Source organism: Aspergillus glaucus, assembly GCF_001890805.1.
Source record: "Aspergillus glaucus CBS 516.65 unplaced genomic scaffold ASPGLscaffold_6, whole genome shotgun sequence".
NCBI classification, from domain to species: domain Eukaryota; kingdom Fungi; phylum Ascomycota; class Eurotiomycetes; order Eurotiales; family Aspergillaceae; genus Aspergillus; species Aspergillus glaucus.
In genome coordinates, this window is record NW_019170458.1 from 1,062,173 (window position 1) to 1,083,869 (window position 21,697).

At 49.1% G+C, this 21,697-nt stretch overlaps 7 protein-coding genes and 1 non-coding gene across 8 annotated transcripts; 6 read left to right on the forward strand and 2 right to left on the reverse strand.

Moving 5' to 3' along the window:
- Window positions 1-2,329: 2,329 nt before the first annotated feature.
- Window positions 2,330-3,364, forward strand: ASPGLDRAFT_24374 (D-2-hydroxyacid dehydrogenase family protein; the record flags this gene model as incomplete). Its single annotated transcript, XM_022543382.1, has 1 exon — window positions 2,330-3,364. One exon carries the CDS (start codon window positions 2,330-2,332, stop codon window positions 3,362-3,364), a length of 1,035 nt encoding a protein of 344 aa, XP_022402940.1.
- Window positions 3,365-3,757: 393 nt separating this feature from the next.
- On the forward strand, window positions 3,758-4,267 carry ASPGLDRAFT_122067 (uncharacterized protein; the record flags this gene model as incomplete). Its single annotated transcript, XM_022540285.1, has 1 exon — window positions 3,758-4,267. One exon carries the CDS (start codon window positions 3,758-3,760, stop codon window positions 4,265-4,267), a length of 510 nt encoding a protein of 169 aa, XP_022402941.1.
- A 159-nt stretch (window positions 4,268-4,426) lies between these two features.
- Window positions 4,427-4,498, forward strand: ASPGLDRAFT_t68. The gene has a single exon. It is a non-coding gene; the product is annotated as a tRNA-Ala (tRNA).
- A 3,825-nt stretch (window positions 4,499-8,323) lies between these two features.
- Window positions 8,324-10,361, forward strand: ASPGLDRAFT_168324 (GMC family oxidoreductase; the record flags this gene model as incomplete). The annotated part of the gene is made up of 1 exon (XM_022542669.1): window positions 8,324-10,361. The coding sequence occupies one exon, from the start codon at window positions 8,324-8,326 to the stop codon at window positions 10,259-10,261; it is 1,938 nt and encodes a 645-aa protein (XP_022402942.1). The 3' UTR covers window positions 10,262-10,361.
- Window positions 10,362-10,612: 251 nt separating this feature from the next.
- Window positions 10,613-14,657, forward strand: ASPGLDRAFT_122492 (hybrid sensor histidine kinase/response regulator; the record flags this gene model as incomplete). Its single annotated transcript, XM_022540328.1, has 7 exons — window positions 10,613-10,689; window positions 10,759-11,967; window positions 12,018-12,746; window positions 12,805-13,821; window positions 13,874-14,165; window positions 14,263-14,377; window positions 14,446-14,657. 7 exons carry the CDS (start codon window positions 10,613-10,615, stop codon window positions 14,655-14,657), a joined length of 3,651 nt encoding a protein of 1,216 aa, XP_022402943.1.
- Window positions 14,658-15,658: 1,001 nt separating this feature from the next.
- On the reverse strand, window positions 15,659-17,438 carry ASPGLDRAFT_146465 (MFS transporter; the record flags this gene model as incomplete). The annotated part of the gene is made up of 2 exons (XM_022541886.1): window positions 15,659-16,204; window positions 16,264-17,438. The coding sequence occupies 2 exons, from the start codon at window positions 17,436-17,438 to the stop codon at window positions 15,769-15,771; spliced, it is 1,611 nt and encodes a 536-aa protein (XP_022402944.1). The 3' UTR covers window positions 15,659-15,768.
- A 2,391-nt stretch (window positions 17,439-19,829) lies between these two features.
- ASPGLDRAFT_24378 (uncharacterized protein) lies at window positions 19,830-20,633 on the forward strand (the record flags this gene model as incomplete). The annotated part of the gene is made up of 1 exon (XM_022543383.1): window positions 19,830-20,633. One exon carries the CDS (start codon window positions 19,830-19,832, stop codon window positions 20,631-20,633), a length of 804 nt encoding a protein of 267 aa, XP_022402945.1.
- Window positions 20,634-20,776: 143 nt separating this feature from the next.
- Window positions 20,777-21,491, reverse strand: ASPGLDRAFT_1335691 (uncharacterized protein). The gene has a single exon (XM_022541223.1). The coding sequence runs from the start codon at window positions 21,133-21,135 to the stop codon at window positions 20,920-20,922; it is 216 nt and encodes a 71-aa protein (XP_022402946.1). The 5' UTR covers window positions 21,136-21,491; the 3' UTR covers window positions 20,777-20,919.
- Between the last annotated feature and the right edge of the window lie 206 nt (window positions 21,492-21,697).

Consider the following 21,697-nt stretch of genomic DNA (forward strand, 5'->3'; position numbering starts at 1 on the left):
TTCGCTGATATGCTGCAAGATATTTCAGTGCTACTAGTCTTGTGTCTGCAATATGTCGAGCGAGCTTACAAGGCCATGAACGAAGAGGAAACGGTACATATTGTACTGAAAATTCTACCATCGTTCTCTGTAATATTATCATGCACGCCTTGCTAGCGGAGTATTCCAAGTGATTCCAAGGCCATACCGGGGGTACAGCGCTCCATACATGCACTACCTTCCGATCCCCCATCATTGACGCCTACAATCATATCCGGCATCTACATATCAAACAGGTTAGTTTAGCACGGAGACCCAGGGAGGATGGGCGGATGTTCCTCACGCTGTCGCCGAGCGCCCTCTTTCTGATGACGTTCCTCCTCCCCCTGAGCTATCCCCTCTTCCCGTTGACGTTCCTCTCCGTGCCGCAGCTCCTCCACCGCGGTTAACTGACAGTAATGGTATGTTCCAGAGGCACATCTGGCCATGCGCTGAGGATGAACCATGTGGATTCAACGCCGGGGTCTGGCTTATGCCAGTCTCTGTCCCCACGCCACCAAACCTGGGCCATTCTGCTTTGCAGATAGCGACTGCTCGTTTGTTCGGTTGATGTTGTATCAATGGCGATTGAACCAAGGCTGCACATTTACGAAGTGTGTTTCCTTCCGTCTCTTCTCGCCTGGTTGACATTTTTAACGACATCACTAATGACCTGGTTAGTTTTGTCATGGGATTATTCATCTTAGAGCGTAGGTCCCAGACAGGCGCCGAGAGTCGTAGGGTGGCATCTACGACACCACTATTCAAATTATTCTCGCCTTGAGAATAATTCGTAGTTGTGCTTTTCGACGAGACAATAGCTAGGTGAGATGGGGATATGAACTTGATGGACGTCGCGATGTGTCTCTCTTACATGCTCCCATTGCGGGACTTGGTTGACTTCATCTGGATCCTGAGACACGGCGATTCGTCTGTGATAGTAAAGTCGGACTGTACAAGACATGTGGCAGAATTTGGATATTCTTACTGGCCTATTGACATAGCAACTCGCTGATGTGATTTCTTTACCCACGCCACCGTCTGCCAGCTCCTGGTTCACAATGTCTACTTATAGCTTGCATTTCTTGCACTCAACGAGAGCCTTAATGGCCCCAATCCTGTTATCCTCAAGTTGTCCGTCTGTGATGGCAACGTATCCATGAGGTTCCTGGGAGACTGTACCAAAGTTGGCTCTGAGTGGCCTTTGTGGTGTCACGATATGACAGAATTAGGGATGCTTCTTCGGAAATCCTCGAGAATCACCAAGAAAGGGTAAGGACCGCTGACTTGGCGGTCTGTGGGATTAGTCCGATAACCCGAAGTTTCAGTAGGTTGGATGAGATGTAAGCGGGGGCTGTCGCTGCTGGGATGGTCGGAAGCTGTAGATCTGGCATCGCGATTTGAAAACGGCAAGGCCGAGCATGATTGGAAAGCCCGGTCTCTGTAGCGACAAATCGAACCGTTTGGGGGGTTGTTTGAATGCTGAAATGCACAGGGAAACCCTTTCCATACCGCCGTCTCTCCATTCAAAGCGAATTACATCTCTCGTAGAATATATAAACTGGTTATCCCCACTGTTCAGCCACGTCCCATCCGTTTTCCGACAAGGAACTCGCTCGTCTTGAGTAACGATGGTGAGCTCTAACAATTGGCTAGACGGCCCGGTTCTGGTTTGGATGTGGTGACACTCTCATACCTGTCCGCACAAACATCATCTTCTATGCAATGTCTTGCCACGGCATACGGCAGTAGAGTTGCACATGATGCAGCCTGACGCGTCTTCATTTGAGCAGTATAGCGGCTTGAAACATTCCTTCCTAGAATTTAGGTATTCGGGATTGGTTTCTCTTATGCGCGCTCAATAAGGAATCTTGATGACGCTTTTGACGCTTCGATGGCTGTGGTCAAATGGGGTTTCACCTTGAATAGACAGAGACATAGTGAATAAAGCACTGTCTATAGATAAACCAGAGATAAAGCTTGATGAGCAGTGAATGGGTTGATTGAAGAGACAACGGAGTGGTAAGGATGAGCATAACCCTTTCGGGAAGCTAAACTTCCTAGTACAGAGTACGGAGTCCCGGATTGCATACTGCAGCCAGTTTCGTCTAGATTTGCTGAATGATGTCTAAATTGAGATGTTGCGTGATTTCGCATGTTATTACGACCTGCAATGTCTACAATTGCTGCCACTGTAGATATCTTATCCGATCGCGGGGTAGCGGAGTTATTCTTTACCTGTCACTACCCAGAACAACCATTATATCTACGCTTCTCACTCTACACCAGGTACAAGCACAACACAGCCAAAATGACAAACCCCAAGGTAGCCATCCTCGACGACTACCAAAACCTCTCTCCGCGCCATTTCGCCCACCTCTCCTCCCGCATCGACCTCGCCCATTTCCCCCACACCCTCAACCCCCACGATGCCGCCCAGCGCGACGCCCTCATCCAGCGCCTCCAACCCTACAATGTTATCGTGACCATGCGCGAACGCACCCCTTTCCCCGCAGAGGTGGTCAATGCCCTCCCGAACCTGAAACTCCTCTTGACCGAAAGCATGCGCAACTTGGCGCTGGACCTGCAGGCCTGTGCCGATTGCGGCGTCGTCGTGGCGGGCACCACGGGTCGGCCGGCGGGGCTGCATTCGACGGTGCAGCATACTTGGGCTCTTATTCTGGGATTGGCGAGGCATATTGCAAGGGATGATGCGGCGGTTAAGAGGGGTGGATGGCAGGGGAATCAGCTCGCGACGAATGTCTCGGAGAAGACGCTGGGGATTCTGGGACTGGGGAAGTTGGGCGGGCAGACGGCGAAGATTGCTATTCTGGCGTTTGGAATGCGGGTGATTGCGTGGTCATCCAATCTGACACAGGAGAAAGCGGACGAACAGGCGCAGGCGCAGGGTCTTCCGGCGGGAAGCTTCGAGGCTGTGTCTTCCAAGCCCGAGTTTTTCCGCCGGGCGGACGTGGTGAGTTTACACAATGTGCTTTCTGAGCGCAGTCGCGGGATCGTGGGAAAGACAGAGCTGGAGACTATGAAGCCGACAGCGCTACTGGTCAACACTTCGCGCGGGCCGCTCATCGACGAGACAGCGCTGTTGGAAGCGCTGAATGCGGGGCAGATTCGCGGCGCAGCGCTGGATGTGTTCGACACGGAGCCATTGCCTGTCGACAGTCCGTGGCGTACGACAGCTTGGGGACAGGATGGACGGAGTGAGGTGGTTTTGTCACCGCATATGGGATACGGAGAGGAGGACCAGTTGAATGGGTGGTATGAGGAGCTGGCAGAGAACCTGCGGCGGTGGTTGGATGGCGAGGAGGTGCAAGCACGGATGAATTAGCTACGCACTGTTATCCTATGTTTATTATTCTGTTCCTCTGTATATACAGTGTCAGTTGAAAGGCTGCTCGGTATCCCATTTGGACATATGAACCGAGGCATACGATCTCCGCGCCTCGGCAGAAGGGAAACAACCAATTTAGAGTCAATTAAAGCTGTATTAGCGCCAATTAATCTCGCAATGACGATATGTCTTATTTTCTGCCTGACGCGGCTGGATTCCTGCCCCTCTGTCCGATGTCCGGCCCTTCATGCCGGCCCTTCTATTCCGTAGCATTCCTGTAGCCACTACAAGTATTATTTACCTTTCTCCCAACCCAATCCCCAATAATCCAGTCAATTCAAATCAACAATTGAAACCTCCCAATCCTCTACAACCGCCAAAATGTCTCCAATGGCAGTCGAAACCACCACAACCACCACAACCACCACCATAAAAACCCACCCGGACCTCCTCCACGTCCACCGCAGTCCCAAAGCCTTCGCCAGTTCTGCCATCTCCCAAACCGACCTCCCCGCTGGCGCCGTCTTCACCAAAATCACCACCGCAACCCCAGCCCCCAAAGCCTACACCTCCGTGCAAACCGGCCCGGACTCGCACATCGAGCTCAACTCCGACCTTGTCTTCATCAACCACTCCTGCACGCCGTCGCTGGTCTTTGATATGCACAACATGGAGGTCCGGGTTGTGGACGAGCGGCCGCTAAACAAGGGCAATGCGCTTACCTTCTTTTATCCCAGTACGGAGTGGGAGATGGACCAGCCGTTTGAGTGTGCTTGTGGTGCGGGGGAGGGGAAGTGTTTGGGACGGATTTCGGGGGCTAAGGATATGAGTGATGAGCAGTTGAAGGGTTTTTGGTTGAATCCGCATATTGAGGAGTTGAAGAGGGGTCAGCGTGTATAATTGTACTTTTTTTTTTTTTTTTTTCAGATATTAGACTGCATTCAAGCATTCAACATGTAAAATACTACGACTGTTAGAACGGGGTTGGTGAGATGCGTCATTGCATAATGCCATTATATAGGCTGATAAAGTAATAAATAAAGACCTTATTTCAACAATGGGCTTGTGGTTTAGTGGTATAATACCCCCTTAGCATGGGGGTGGTCCGGGGTTCGATTCCCCGCGAGTCCATTTTTTATTTCTTTTTTTCGTATTCACTCGCCCTCTAATGAGGGTTGAGTTTTTTTTTTCTTTTCTTTTTATTTCCCTCGTTTGCTTGCATTCATCCTTGATTCTTCACACGTGTCTTCAACAGCAGTTAGACCAACCAAACCATATGTGCACGTCTCCTTCGGCCAGATAGGCCTACTGTCCAATCTCCCAGACAACTGCTTCTACAAACATGGAGAGACTGCAAGTCACAGGCAAACTTGTCCTTTACAGATTCATTGTGAACAATGATGACGGAGATAAATTCGTTGTCGTCGCTTTCTATGACCGAAGTTGCAAATGAAGACGGAGACAAAACAACGCCCCCAAGTTAGCGGCTGTTCAACCTGTCAAATACTTCATGCGTAGGTATCCGGTAGACAGCCAGTTCGTGTCCCAAAGAAGAGCACCGCCTCGAATCAGCAAAAAGAAAGCCAATGCTTCTTTTTTGAATGTGCAAGTCGCACCATATATGTGGCTGGGTCCGAACGGAAGAGGGAATACCATCCAATGACCGGAGATTTATAGATCGCATATTCCAAAGAAATGGCTTGGGCGGTTTTAACGGGTATGGGCCATTTTGATACACTGCACATCCGACACGACGTGTCGTTTGTCTTGTACCAACATGGACTGAACCAGACGAGTGATACACTCTCGCGAGACGGACACACAATGGGCAATTGAATTGGCCAACATTCGTGATTGAAATAGGCGTCCCGAAATCCTTGCCTTGGCCCTGCCAGTATGCTATCTGTGGTATACTGAATCAATAGGTAGTGGACCCCAGAATTTTTCCTTTAGGTGCACGAGCAAAACTGGCTCGTTTCTGGGTTTGCTGCAGGTCGAACAATCCAGAAAGTGAAAGGCAACAAACACCCTTGTGCAATTCATCATTGTGTGACACACCCGAATCTCTCGCAAGACTTGAATGATGTACATGCTTTGCATACTTCATAGCAAGAGTGAGAAGAGCTAGAGGGTGACACGATCATCCAGATTTCTCTTCGACCATTTAGTTATTACTACTATATGAAGACTAAGCATCAGATTGCACCAACTCATCGCATCTCCAGTAACAGCGTTTGTTCCATCAAGTGCCTTGTTATTTCTCATACACCACCACCGAGTGATCACACAGAAGACAAGGGTCAATCCACGTCTAATGATTGATCTCCTCGCCTTTTGGTAAATCAGTGTGGCGTCGAGGAGACACAGTTTGTAATGACTATCAATTTCTAAGACAAAATCCTGGTGCAATGAGACATTCGATTTCTTCCATCACCATTTCCAAACAAGATCACATTCAATTATAATTTGAATCGCTGCCCCCCCCCCCCGTAAGAACTACTATTACCACCACCCCCATAAGAACTACTACCTCCATAAGTACTGTTACTACCGTAGTCATCACTGCTCCCATATGTGCTACTTCCTCTGCCGGAAGAACTGCTACTCCCTCCCGAATAACCCCCAGAATAGCCGTCGGAGTAGCCTCCACTATAACCTCCGGAGCGAAGTCCCGAGAAGGAAACTTGCGAGAGACTTCCAACGTCTGAATAGTCATCTCTGTCCGAGTGATGCCCTTTTGAATGGTGGCCCTCCCCCCCTGAGTGACCTGCGGAATGATGCGTTTCGCCATGATGCCTTTTTCCAGAATCGCCCCTGTGGCTTCCGCCATCGTCCCCAGAATATATATCCTGTGAATCCTTGGTACCTTTTTTACTCCCAGACTTTGTGTTGGAAGCTGTTGGGGCACCTCGTAACTCTGCGAGAGACATCAACGAGTACTTCGTTGCCTGTACTGATTGTCGCGATTCGCGGTACAGCAAGCCGGGTAGACCAACAATCAACCACGGGATGCTACCTCGTTTATTGTAAGTTGTCCGGGAAAGCTTGATGCATGACAAGCTCCTAATTGATTGCAGAATACTACCCTCTTTCAATCAAATCCTAGCCCCCTTAATGCATCCCTACAGGCTCACTCCGGGGTTTTGAAAAGCGCTAAAAGTCTAGATCAAATTGTCCGGCGCAAAATCAACGAGTATACCCACCAGAGAGACGGCGGTAGCCATGTTCTATTCGCTGGTCATTCTGCCGGAGGCGCAGTGGCGTCATTACTCTTTTTTCGATGTCTATCATTGGAGACGCAAGGTAAAGAAGACTACTACATACTCATTATCTAGCTAAATCGTGCTCTCTGACGCTAGCCAGATACAGCCCGCTTTTCCTGCATCACATTCGGAGCACCGCCAGTAGTGTCAATATCACTGCCCATACCGCCCTTTGCCGGAGTATGCTTGAACATAATCAACGAATTCGACCTTGTTACCAGAGCAGACAAGCCTTACATATTGTCTCTGGTTAACCTTATACGGTTGATTTATAACCAGGATCCACCTTCTAGTGAGGATACCGACTCTACCTCAAACGAAACCAATTGGCCTCTGCCTCCTTCCATGTATCACCACGTCGGACCCAAGGTAGTGTTTCTAATGCGACTTCCAGACCAAGGAGGGAGTCTCCAGCTTCGCGCGGTGGAAATGTCAACTCCACAGTTCGAGAAGCTTCTATTCTGCCGCATCCCTGTACATCGGCGACTATGTTATGCACAGCGGATCGAGTTACTTGCAGGTGGGCGGTTTAACGGAGCAAATGACTGGGATTCCTCATGATCGGATAAGTTCATGCCCGGCAGTTAAGACACAAACAAGAGCGCGCTAACTAACTAACTAGTTATATTTACCCAGGGGTAGGGCTGGCACGGTTCAGGGGTTGTGACAGAGTCAACAACATCCGAAGAACCATTCTATCGAGGATATGTGAGAATTGTGCATTTTTGTTAATACCCATAAATATTCTATATTTGGCTAGTATAAAACCTGCAAAGGATTGACAGCATGCCGGTTCCCCGTCCCGCCCCCTGAAGAACAATCCACAACTGCTCCTTTAATCCGGAAAACGTTATTCAATGGGGAAGGCTTTTGTGAAGCGACCTAAATCAAACGACCAAAACTGTATTATGTACCATTTCCGGTGAAAATGGGTGATTGAAGTTTGTGTGGACTTGAAATAATGCTCCGGGGCCTTGTAGGGACTGACCGCAACTCAGGATCTTCATTATTTAAACATCATGTCTCGCGGAGCTGTGTTTGACTTCCGAGACGTCTCCGCAAAAGCCTTGGTCGGTTGTCAAGCTAACGGGTGTCTAACTCTATCAGGTACAGTCAATTCCCCTATAAATCAGGCAATTGAAGTACCGGTGTGGAACCTTGTCGCCGCAAGATTTACTGCCGATCGAGTCGAGCCCACGTTCACAATGCTACTCACCTTGCAGACGGGAAGGCCCTGCATGGATTCTGTTACAGCCCGTCTTGCTGTGATAAAAACCGACCATTTGGTTTTGTTGCGGTTTGATCCGATGTCAGCAAAAGACGGCTGGTCGGGATAGATTCTTCGTGTCTTCCATAATCCCTAGCCGAAACAATTTGACACCGGTATTTAATATCTGACATCCACTAGTTGTGTCCATTTTCCCGAAAACAGAATGAATCGACACTCTGTGGATATCGGTACGGATAACTTTACATAGTACGATGGACCTTTGACCGGACCGAAGACAAAAAAAAAAAAAAAAAATAAATAAATAATAATTAACTCGTGTCGATCTCTCGGTGTTCTATCCTTCAAATGATTTTAACCGCGGTATCCTTTTTTCATAATGCAACGGTCAAGATGGCCTTGACATGTAGATATAAAAGCCATGTTAACCCTTGTAATGTGTAAAATCATTAACCACCATTCATCATGAAATTTCAACGCCTTCTTGGGCTTGCCGCCGTCTCTGTTGGTCTGGCGCAGGCCACCACTAACCTCACGGGATATGAGTATGTTGTCGTCGGTTCCGGAGCTGGTGGCGGTCCCTTGGCGGCTCGTCTCGCTCTGGCCGGCCACAAGACTCTCCTGATCGAGGCTGGTGATGACCAGGGAACGACTCACAACTATTCCATTCCCGCATACTCGGCCAGATCGTCTGAAGATGAGGCAATGGCATGGAACTTCTTCGCTCGTCACTACGCCGACGATGACCGCCAGGCTCGCGATTTCAAGACCACCTACGAGACCCCGGATGGATCAGAGTATACCGGTCTCAGCCCGCCAGAGGGATCGAAGGTGAAGGGAACCCTGTACCCTCGCACTGGTACTCTGGGAGGATGCACCGCCCACAACGCCCTGATTGCCGTCTACCCCCACCAGTCCGACTTCGAATACATTGCCTCCTTGACCGGTGATAGCTCCTGGTCGCCTGAGAACATGCGTCGGTACTTCGCTCGCTTGGAGAATAACAACTATCTGCTTGGCACCCCCAAGGGCCATGGCGATGATGGCTGGCTCTCTACCGAAACCGCCCCGCTCAGTATCGTCTTGGAAGACCCCCAGCTGTTGAGCATGCTCACCGGTGGTGCCTTTGCTCTGGGCAACCTTACGGACAACATCATGAACATCGGCACTTTGCTGGGTGGCGATGCCAACGCGGACACCAAGACTCGTGACACCGAGCCTGGATACTACCAGATCCCTGTCTCGACTGACGACGCCCACCGCAATGGCCCTCGTGAATTCATCGTCGCTGTTCGGGATGCCACCAACTCGGACGGCAGCAAGAAGTACCCTCTTGATGTCCGCATGAACTGCCATGTCACCAAGGTCACCTTCGACGAGTCCGAGGACACTCCGCGTGCCACTGGTGTCGAGTTCCTGGACGGCCAGTACCTCTACAAGGCCAGCCCCAGATCCGCCAAGACCTCGTCGTCCGGCACCCCCGGATCTGTCAAGGCATCGCGTGAAGTCATCGTCGCTGGTGGTGTCTACAACTCGCCCCAACTGCTCAAGCTGAGTGGTGTCGGTCCTGCCAAGGAACTGAAGAAGTTCGACATCCCCGTCATCTCCGACCTGCCCGGTGTTGGTACCAACCTGCAAGACCACTACGAAATCTCCGTCCAGGCCCACTCGCCCAAGAACTTCAGCTGTCTCGATGGCTGCACTTTCAACATCTACGACCGCGAGGACCCCTGCGTCGACCGCTGGGAATCCCCCATCCTCGGTGACCGTGGCATCTACTCCTCTCCCGGTCTCGCAGCTACCATGTTCTACAAGAGCAGTGTCTCCGCCGATGACAGCTTCGATATCTTCTCCTTCGGTGGCCCCGTCAACTTCCGTGGCTACTTCCCTGACTACAGCATCAACGCCACTCTTGACCACGACTGGTTCACCTGGGCTATCCTCAAGGCTCACCCGCGTAACCACGCTGGTACCGTCACCCTCCGCTCCTCCGACCCTCTCGACGTCCCGGACATCACCTTCAACTACTTCGACACCGGCGTCGGTGACTACGAAGCTGACCTCCAGGCTCTGTACGAGGCCATCCAGCTGGCCCGTGATGCCTTTGACCGCCAGCCCGTCGAGGTCACTGAGGTCCTCCCCGGCAAGGATGTCACCTCCAAGGAGGACATCCAGGACTACGTCAAGGACAGCGCTTGGGGTCACCACGCCTCGTGCACTTGCCCTATCGGTACTGATGACGACCCGATGGCCGTCCTCAACTCCAAGTTCCAGGTCCGTGGTGTCTCTGGTCTGCGTGTTGTTGATGCCTCTGTCTACCCTCGTATCCCCGGTACCTTCACTGCCGTCTCGACCTACATGGTCGCTGAGAAGGCTGCTGATGTTATCTTGGGTGAGCTTTAAGCTGAGTTATTATAATATATATGTTGGATATAGTTGTTGAGTTTGGAATTTATATTTAGATCTGTATAAATAAAGACGATAATTCATAATACAAATGGACTGAAGCTAGTGTCTGATAATTCTATCTCCTGTCCGTTAAGAAAAAGATATAGATAAGTGAACGGACTAGATTATCTTACAGTAATAACTTATCCTCAATCTTTCGCGGGCGGTAGAAATTCCACCAATTAGAGGCCCGTGAGATACCCGGAAAATCGGTTTCCAAGAATGAATATTTTTCTAGACATCCGACTTTGAAACCGCTTCACAAAAGGATGTTCTTTACTCCTTCTATTAACAACCCGAGAGAGTATGAACGTGTCGGGCGCAGTAGCTTCCCATCAGTCCTCGCCGGCTGCCGAGCGAGAGAGAATTCGGGATTTGTCGAGGTGGGATATCATCTAGTTTGTCCCCGCAATTGAGCCTCACTGACCCCCAGGGGAGGTCCCCTAGTATAGGTATTATTGTACTTTCGGTAAACCAGCCGTATCGCAGCATGTGGACTCAGAGAACGAACAGCAATCGAGTCCAGAAGAGTCCCGTGAAGATGCACATTCACCGACCAGCTATCTCGCCACTGATATCACGCTCACAGCGCTGACACAGCTCGGCGTCCATCGCTTTCGTTGCAATCGGTCTTTTGTCTCGATAATAGATGGAGAGTATCAGCATGTTATCGCAGAAGCAACTGCATCGGTCTCTTTACGGAACCAAAATCAGCATCGGCCAAACGATGGCCTCTTTCTAGGCGCCAGGACCCTGGATCTGGTATGGGGTGTTTGCCCTCATGCCATACGTCTTTTCACCGGACAAGATCCATCATGCGAAATAACGACGAGCAATATAACGGCCAATCGGACACGCAACATAATCCGCGATTTCACCCTTGAAGATTTCTACAAAGATCGCTCGTACGTGCTTGAGTGGCCTTATTTCCGTTTCTACGCCGAAGTGCCCTTGTATAGCCCTTCTGGATATGTCCTAGGCTCGTACTGCGTGGTTGACGATGAGCCACGGGCTGACTTTGGTGATGACGAGGTCGCTGCTCTTCAGGAGGTTGCGGATGCTATCGCGCAACATCTTGAGAATGTCCGGGTGGTCCAATATCATGGCCGCGCAGAAAGTCTAGTCATAGGCTTGACTAATTTTGTCAAAGGTCATGCAGACTTTGACCCTATCGAGGCCTCCAGCTCCGGCAGGCTTGATTCGTCTAGGAATATGCGAGGTTACCAGGACCAGAAGTCGTCAGATGGAGGTTGTGATGTGAAGGAATCGCTCGTTGCATCTTTGGTTGGAGAATCCCAGAGTAACCATCGAGAATCGAATAATTCATACTTGACAACTCACATTGATGAACCATCGCCGTTGTTCTCTTCTATACAAGGCTCCGAGACCACCGGGTCTTCATCTCTTGATTTCGAAACGTCGGAACAACTGGCCTCATTGAAGCCCAGTGTGGAGGTACTGCCTGACAACGTTTCAGGGGCACAGGATTCCACCAATAGTGATGGCTCACTGGATAAGTTCTCGCGGTTGTCTCTGATGGACTCTGTTCCTATTTCTGAACGGATCGCCACGATATTCTCCCGCGCCAGCGTCTTGCTTAGAGACACTATGGATCTAGACGGCGTGGCCTTTTTTGACGCATATCAAAATGACACTTCACTGTCAGTATCATTGATTCGTTGAGTTTTCTATTTTTCTAACCGTATCCCAGCATGTTGCCCGAAGATTCCGAAGGCTGGGAGCCCTTGCCGAAAACTGCAGACCCAGGATTTCCCACTGCTCCATGCCCTAAACCTCTTGGTCTGTCAGGTGCATCTTCAAAGGAGACAGAAAGCATCTGTGGCATTCTAGGTTGTGCACTAAAAACATCGTCCGAGAATTCCAATTTGAACCTTCAACCCGAAATAACGCAGGAATTGCTGCATACACTAGTCACAACCTTCCCAATGGGGCATATATTTGATTTAGACGATATGGCAGGAGCCAATGACTATTTGATAAATGCAAAGGGAAGTATAAATGGTTCTCGAACCGAGTCGAAAACCATTCACGACATATCCAAGCGGCTCGCCCGTCACCTTCCTGAAGCAAATACTGTGCTTTTCTTCCCCTTGTGGGATTGGAATAAATCACGGTGGCTATCAGGGACATTAGTCTGGGTACGAGGCAAGCGTCGTCCCCTAGGCATGGAAGAATTGCACTACTTTAAGGTGTTTGGGGATTCCATCATTTCCGAGGTCTCCCGGATACACTGGACAGCCACCGAGAAGTCTAAATTCGATTTCACTTCCTCCATCAGTCATGAGCTCCGCTCCCCGCTGCATGGTATACTAGCGAGCGTGGAATTGTTGCAGAAAACTCCTCTTCAGTCTGCGCAGCACGACATGATTATGATGATTAATGCATCTGGAATGGCCTTACTGGACACGACAGACCATCTGTATGCTTCCAAAATGCTAATCTTTTAGAACGATTTGCTGACTATGTATCTTTTTCAGGCTGGATTTCTGCAAAACCAACAGCTTGGCGACTGCAAAGGAGTTGAGCGGGGTCCAATCCTATGGTGAAGCAGCAAGCCTAATATCCGACTTTAATCTGGATACCCTAATTGAAGAAGCCGTAGGGATGTTGTACAATAGCCACAATGCCCCCGAGCTAGTTGGCTTTCTTGGAGGTGGACCAGCTCTCAGAACATCTAATGCTAGCCAAGCCCCCAAGGATAGAGATCAACTATCAGTGGTCATACGCATCGAACAACCACATCCCTGGGCTATTCGATCAGTTACCAGCGCATGGAGAAGAATAGTGACGAACGTGCTCGGCAACTCTCTGAAATGGACCAAGGCCGGATTTATCGAGGTATCATTATCACAGGCGAGAGACCAGATGGACCCCAATTCTGCGCTTGTCCACTTATCCATCACGGATACAGGCCGTGGGATTGCGCCTGATTTCCTCAAGCACGAGATCTTTTCTCCATTTTCTCAGGAGGATTCGCTGTCTGAAGGCGTGGGGCTGGGCCTTAGCATCGTGCGCAAACTTGTGACATCTCTTGGTGGTTGCGTTAATGTGAGGAGCGAATTGGGTATTGGCACACAGGTCAATGTCTACGTTCCCGTTCAGCGTGTTGAGAAGTTCGGATCGTCCGTACCTCCCTCCATAACAGGGAGGAGCTCACTTCGGGCATGTTTGATTGATTTCAACGGATATCCCGATGTGAAGGACGTCCCCACCGGAATTCTGCCAGCCGAAGCAAAACGGAAGCTTTCCATCCATAGTACCTTTTCCGTTATATTAATGACACAACTAGGATGGCGTGTCTCGTTGGCGGAGTCCCTCGAGACAGGGCATGGTGATGTTGCGGTCATCGAAGAGACGAAGTTCAAGGCCATAGACGACCAGTCTGTGCGTGAGTTATGTTTGAGGCACGGTTTCAAATTCTTCATTGTCCTCACTGGACCGACGCCCTGCCAGACAGGCCGTCTTCCCCCGAATATTATCCACTTGTCGCAGCCGTACGTTTGGACTTTCCTCTTTGCTGAATCCATTGACTAACTCCCAGGGAAGATTTGGTCCCCAGAAGATTTATGATGCAGCCCAAAGGATCTTGGAGCTTTATAAGACACAGTCCGAACATGATACTCGTGATTCTGCGTCGGTTCCCGTTCCGTCCGTCTGCTCTCGACAGCCCCCGATAGACATTGGTTCGCAGGCCGTCCCGGACTCCTCAAAAAGACCGTCCGAGATTTCAACTGAAGTGACATGTCCACTTCCGCAACCCGATAGCTTGCTAGCCCAACCACAAAAACAGAAGGAAATTCGTGTTCTCGTTGTGGATGACAATGACATTAATCTTAAGGTAAGTTACTGCGTTGCTTGACTAGTTACACAGGACCAGATCTAGTTGTGGTTCATTATCCTGTTAGATAACCTGGACTGACTGGGAAACGGAGCAGATCATGACCATGTTCATGCGCAAAATCGGCTACTACTATGATACAGCTTCCAACGGGATGATCGCCCTGGAAAAGTACAAGCAGTCGAAAATAACATACAACTTCGTCCTAATGGGTAAGTAAACCCCGAACCTTCTTTCCTAAGCGCTTACTCCACATGAACATATCTGATTGTGAATTTAGATATATCAATGCCTGTAATGGACGGCCTAGTCGCCACCAGCGAAATCCGCCGCCATGAAAAGGACAACAGTCTCAAGCCCTCCTGCATCATGGCTGTCACGGGTGTTGCTTCTGTTACCATGCGCTCGGAGGCCCTGAAAGCAGGCGTAAACAACTATCTGGTGAAGCCACTTTCCCTTGCTGGGCTTAAGGAACTTATGGATATCCGATGATGTTATCATGCCTGGCATTCCACAGACGATCCATTGCTAGTGGTTAGGGCTTTTACAAATCTGGCCTCAGTATATGACCAAGCAGATTTGGCCTCGGAACCCGGATTTCCGCTGTGATGCTGCTGGTAAAGGCGGAGATGGAGATGTACACGAGATCGTTCTTGGTCGTGAGAACGCTTCCGAGCTGGACCAAGATTACAGCAAAGTACTGATTCTTGCTCATAGCAGGGTATTTCGGGCACATGGGAAGCCGAAATCGCTGACAAGCTGTCATTGTAACTGGCGCTTGTCACTTGCAGCCGGTACTGCATGCACTAAGCATGCATTGAACAGCACTGAGTGTTCAGTGAGTGCTCAATAAATTCTGGTCTGTGATTTGAAATACCGATCCAGGCCCTGGGCACCCTTATTAAAAGTCGTAGCATGCGGAGGAAAACCACAGTGGTTCTAGAAACTCAGGTTTATATAGTGACATACATTTCAGTCTCTCAATAATTATGGGAAGACACCATCACTTATATCTTACTTATACTATGTAGATGGATGTGACGCTAATGTCGACATAACCTACTTCTTAGACATAAATAGAGAACGTCTTCCGGCCTAACAGGGAAATACTCCCCATTCTCCCGAACATGCTCCAAGTTCATATCGCGACTGCACGGTTTCCGCATGTTGGAGCAAGAGAAGAGAGTGCTAAAAGGACATTTTCGGCACGCAGGCTTGATGGTGGAGATTTAAGATACATGGACCGAAGTCAATTCCACTAGTTAGTCCATTTACAATGATAATCTCCTAGACCACATGTATTTCGAAACTCTCTAATCTAATACGGCTTAACTTGTTTCTGTCGAGTTGTATTTCCGATAAATCACATTATATAGCCTCCTGTGTTTCATCAGAAATAACAAGAACAAACTTTGCCCTGAATTACAATAGGATTGAGTTTTGCGATGACTGGTATATAACGAGCAATCGACAGTCATCCAGCCCCATTACACGCGGAGTTTTGTTGTTCATTTTCTGAAACCTGAATATCTATTGGTGGTAGTTACTGAGGTGGCGGCAAGCGGTATTCCATAAAACATATTTACTTCAATCCTGGGTTTCCTCAATTCTTTTCTCCTCTCTCTACTTCATCACTCTCATTGAATTGCGACACAGGACCTCGGATACCCTCATCCCGGGGACCAGCCTCCTCATCCGATTTTCCTTGCACGCGAGCATCCGGCGCCGGCGCAAATCGGCTTCGGATTCTGATCTGCTTTCCATACTTGTCGAAGAGGAAAGGAATGCACACTAGCAGGGCAGCTACGCCACCGATGAGACTTCCTCCACCTCCAACACCCAGTGCGGAGAACATCTGGTTGGTGAAAAGGGGTGCAGCAGCGCCGCAGGCCGAGCGGGCAATGGTGTTTGCAGCAATGGCAGAGGCAGCGTACATCAGATAACAATCCACAAGGTAGTTCAAATATGCGACAAAGATGAGAAGCAGGGAGCTCGAGAGAAAGCACCCAGCGAGAGTGGGAACGATCCAGTGGACATAGCTTCGAGAAAGTCAGTCTCTTCGCACTATCTCAAGTCGGGAATCATAATAGTTACCCACTTATATTCAGCCGACCATGCAAACCAGAACATGGTTGCGGGAAAGCCAATGCCGCCAATCATCGCTAGGGTTAATCGATCCTCAGGAACGGTATCTTCCATTTTCTTCTCACCCCTCTCAATCTGTCGCTGGCGGAGCCGAGTGTCAACCAAAACAATAAGGCCACCGATTAGCGCGCCGACAACGGTGCCAATCAAAGGCAACTCGCCCACACCCGAGTTCCACCCGCGCTTCTCTTGGAACACAATAGGATAGATGCTGAAAAGCATGTAGAGCAAGGCATAGACGACTGCCATGTAGATGGCGCATAGTAGAGAAATCGGGTCGAAAAGAATAATCCATGGCCGCGTCAGCGCCAACTTATAGATGCCAGCAAGCGTCCGATCGCTGTTCTCGGCTTGAGCTTTCACATTCTCGTACCCAGGAATCTTTGCCATTCGAATTCGCTTCGCCTTGTTGTACAAAACTGTCGGTGCATATGTCTCCGGGATGGTCAACATCACGATAGCCGTTACTCCACCAAGCCAGAGCAGCACATAAAAGCTCCACCGCCAATCCTCCTTCAGCTCGAGAAAGCCAGCGATAACTGGTCCAAGGGCTGGTCCGACGTACACCATTGCCGCGAAGCCGGCCATGGCGTTGGCGCGCTGTAGCGGATCCCATAGATCCGCGAGGACTCCTGGGGCGTTGCTCAAAGGAGCGGAGACAAAAGTCCCTGTGAGGAACCTACCCACTAGCAGGGCACCCAGATTGGGTGCGAAAGCGCATAGGAAGTTGAACGCGAGATAAAGCGCGAAACTGATGTAAAAAATCCACCGACGGCCATAGAACTCACTGAGCGGAGCGAAGATGAGGGGACCGGCGCAGTAACCGAGCAGGAAAAGTGTGATTGTGAGACCTGCTACCTCGGTCGACACGCCGAACTGTTCGGAGATGGAGCCAAAACAGCCACTGGGAGAGCTTGAGGCGAATGTGGCATTCACGACGAGTAAAATGGCAGTTATGGTGATGGCAACACGGCGAGTCATCGACCAGTTGCGAGGGTTCTCGATGTCGCCGGGGGCGAAGTCGACATATCCATCTCCGTTGAGGTAAGGGTGGGGTTCGTAGCGAATATCTTGTGATCGATAGGGTTTATTGACCGCGTAGGACAATATGCGCGTGATAGCTGCCATCACGAGTGGACGAGGATGAAGAACTTGATGCCTGCGCAGGTCAACAGGTAAAAACATGGGCTAATTGATTCCTAAGCACATCCCATGGACACCGTCTGTTATGACGGGCATTACTATTGAACTAAGTTATTCAAGGTCATGACATAATTTCGGGAATCCCGCTCTTCCAAGCTTCGGTCCTCGCCCGAAAGCTTGAATCATTTTCGTGTTGCGGCGGGGGATGCTAATCAACCGAACAGCTCATCGCGGTTTCAACGCCGAGTGATCATATCCATTGCTGCGGGTCAAGCTTGGGTCCTTTAACCGTGTAACACAGCATCACAGCTTCACAGCTTCACAGCTCCCGGGAGTGGATGATATATGTAGCTCCGGGGGAACGAGAAGTGGGTTCCTTGAGCTGTAGGGCTTGGAAAGAACGGTGGGCAATCGGTAGGGACGCAGCTCTCATTGAATATTTACCGTTCGGCTCGCATTATCATTATGTCTCCGTTTACGACCTCATTTACAAGACTGTTCTCCAGTCCCATAGTTCGATCTTTGACATGGCCAAACCAATCTTCAGGCCACAATCTAGTTAATTACCCAGAGATTTCACCAAGCTACAGAGGAAAGAAACGGTTTTCCTGAGGCGCGTGGCCTAGCGGGCAAAGATAGCGTGTAAAGACACTGTTCGTAGAGAGGCACGATGCCAGTGAATGATAAAACGCAACGGTTGTTTGGGAGTCGACCAAATGTGCGTATTCAACAATGCATTCCATGATAACAGTATAATAAACGGGGACAGATACACAGCGTATGAGACATCGTCAACGAGAGTATAAAACTGATGAGTGGTGAAAACATGAGGGTCAACCCGGTCTTCTTAGACTGCAGGGTCTACCCGGATTGAGTGGTCTCCCCAGAATATTCCAAGCCTTTTGCCCGAGGTTGATTATCAGTGTTTTCCTAACATAGCAACCTCATGGCATGCCAATGTCTGGTCGTTCAGGTCAACTAGGAGGGACGGCTCAAACGAATTCCTTCCCTACGCCCACTGGTCACAGCGCAGAAATCAGCTTGCCATGAAGTGGTCGCATAATGGCAGAAAAGTTGAGGCAAGCCACAAAATAAAACCAAGCAGGGAACTTCCCATCTGTTGTTACTGGCCTTGCTTTTGTGATGGTTAAATAGCAATAAGGGGGATGATATTCGGAGATGTCTTCCCGCCAGACTCACTGCCTAGTATGTCTGCCGGAGATCCGTTAATAGAACACTATGATCAACATCTCATGAACGCTGGGCAAATCCAGATATCCCCGGAGCCTGTCCTCCCGTGGCGGTTCAATTACGCTTCTAAAGCCTATTTATTAGAGGAGCTGCTCTGCCACAACATAACTTGGAAATTCGATTTGATCCACTGTACTATCGAACATTGCTGAAAAGAACCTGGGGAAAATTGACAACGCAACAATGCCCTTCTGTCTAGACTGTACCACTTAATAAATAGGCAGTGCCTTCTTCACATTCTTCCACCCAGCCACGAATATCCTCTACGAAACGCTGGGCAATGCCGGGTTTTAAGGTCAAAGTCCGCATTTCATCGAGTCATAAATGTGGCGCCAAATTGCTTTCTGTCCACAGGCATTTTCTTCGCCATCTAGCTACGCATCTCGTTTATCGAGCATCCTCTTTGTGACAGAAGTTTTACCTCTCTTCTCCCGGTTCCGTCCGGGGGGGGGGGGAAGATGTGCGATCCTCTACAGAGTCTAGCGAAATCAGCTTCCGCTTCAAACACTTCTTATTCATTTAATAATCCCACTTTCATTGCACTAAAGCGCCGCTAGTTTTCGTGCTAGTAATTTTCATTTCACATTATAAGTGCTGTACGGCACGCACTGTTAAGTTTCTATAGGAATTGAGGCAATGGTTACACTCAGATGCAAAAGCAGTGTCACCCCAAAGACTTGTTTCTTTTGTCTCCCAAACCCTATGTCAAGAAAGCACTAATGTTGATTAGGAAAGCCACTGGAATAATGGTATTCCCGCAATGACCATGTGTTGTACAAGACTGTATTCAAAATGACCTGATGTTAGGTCTTTGTACGGTTCCATACGAGTGATCTATTTACGTGTAAGATATAATCCTAGTAATGAGCATAATAAACATCTCCGCACCTTGATGCCAAACCCCATGTAGCTGTGAGAAATTTTGGCAAAGAAGGCTCATCCGCGGCCGCCTCATTGGAGGGCACAAAATCGAGAAATAAAACAGCTCAGCTCGAAGCATCAGTCTTGAAGGTTTCCTTTGGTATTGACGGATGGATTTGTGGGGGTCTTACATTGCATGAAAAGCCATGCAAACGGCTCATAGCGAAAAATCACAGACACAATATTGATATCCACATCAAATCAATGATTGCGCTTCATCAGTCATCTCCCCAGCTACAAGCGGACTTGGAGAAGCTGGTCGACCTTGTGCATTGCTTTCAACACAGACGCGGTTACGCAAAACAGATTCGGCTGGATAAATGGACGGCATTCTTCCCTTCTGGACCCGACTGGACCTCGCATGGCACGTCAGTCGAAAGGAAAATTGAACTTTCCTTTGGTCGACTCACCTCTCAGTGTATAGGAACTACACGGGAGAAACAACGCTACAAGAAGAAGATTGGAGGGCAAAAAACTCAGAATCGTACAAAAACAATCAAAGAAATCTCCAAGGCCGAAGTCTACCTGGATGAGGACAGTCTGGACCGCGCTCTCCAGGTTCTTGAGGCAAATATGTATTGTCCTCTTCATACAAAGCAGAGCTCATCGGAGAGGTTGACATCGTGGAAAGACAGGATTGGGGACATCCGTAAAATGGATTGTCGGGTTCCAGGGCATTTGAAGGAAAGCAACGCCACAGAGGGTTCTGAAAGACACATTTCAACTCGAACTTCTCTGCCGACACGAAATGTTTTAACTAAACAAAGGGATATATTGTCCTCAAAAGATTCAAATCGAAAGTGGACGCCACCGTCTCCATCTACAGATTCCATCAAGAACCCGGTTACGCATTGGCCAGACCTATATGATACGACCCCTTTCGACATCGTCAAAAGAAGCATTCGGCCGGATGATTATAAGGCTTCATATAATATGATACGAGATCGGATGGATAGATCTGTGGACCTCTCCACTCTTCCCAGAATCCGGGTCCAAGTGCTTGACTGATTATCTGCCCCGAAGCCCACAAGGGTCAATTATATTCACAACACGCGATCGCAAGGTGGCTGTCAGGCTGTTTGCTCATCAGAATGTGGTTTATGTGCCGGAAATGGACGAAGCAGGAGCCACACAGATGTTGCAAAAACGCCTGATCAATTCCAGCACTGGTTGAAACCAATGGCTCCGTATTGGCGACTTTTTGCTTCAAAAGCTCACCTACCTTCCACTGGCCATCGTCCAAACAGCAGCATATGTCAATGAGACCAACCGGACAACGTGGAGGACGTATATATCACATGCACAATTCGCAGCTGTCAACCATAACAAAGCAGATGATGAGATGATTTATCTTGCGCGAAAGTGTGGGGAATGTTTGAACAATGTATAAGATGGTTCTTGAGCATCGAGAGAAGCTGCTTGGACCAAAGCATCCAGACACACTCACCAGCATCAACAACCTTGGTTTGATCCTTGACCAGCAGGGCAAGTATAAAGAGGCTGAAGCCATGCACTGACGAGTCTTAAGAGACAAAAAGAAAGTGCTTGGACCAGAGCATCCTGACACACTCACCAGCGTCAGTAATTTTGGATTGGTCCTTGGCAGGCAGGGCAAGTCCAAACACGTGCAATAAAGACATAATTCAACTGAGTAGCTCCTTTCTGCACTGCCAATGGTCCCCAATGGCAATTCATCCTCGACGCTTCGCTTTTATATTGTCCCCTTGTCTCTTATGAGCAATCACTATTGTCTTGGCCTGAAAAATAAGCTTGTAATGTATCCCAGATAATTTTATTAATAAGATTTTCACTTGTTCCTCAAATACAAAGCCGACTGTTTGCATCCGTCAATGTCTCAGCATGAGTGTGTATATCAAAATGAATAACCTCAAATGGCCCAAAAGAGGAAAGAGCCGATCGGCGCGCACTAAGCCTAACCGAGAACCTTCCCAGGCACACTCCAGACTTCACCTCACTTACACTATTATTACTCTCTCTACGCGAGGTCTTCTCCTATAATACTCTGTACATTACATTTCTTGATTTCCTATTTGGTTATTCTATTGTCTCGG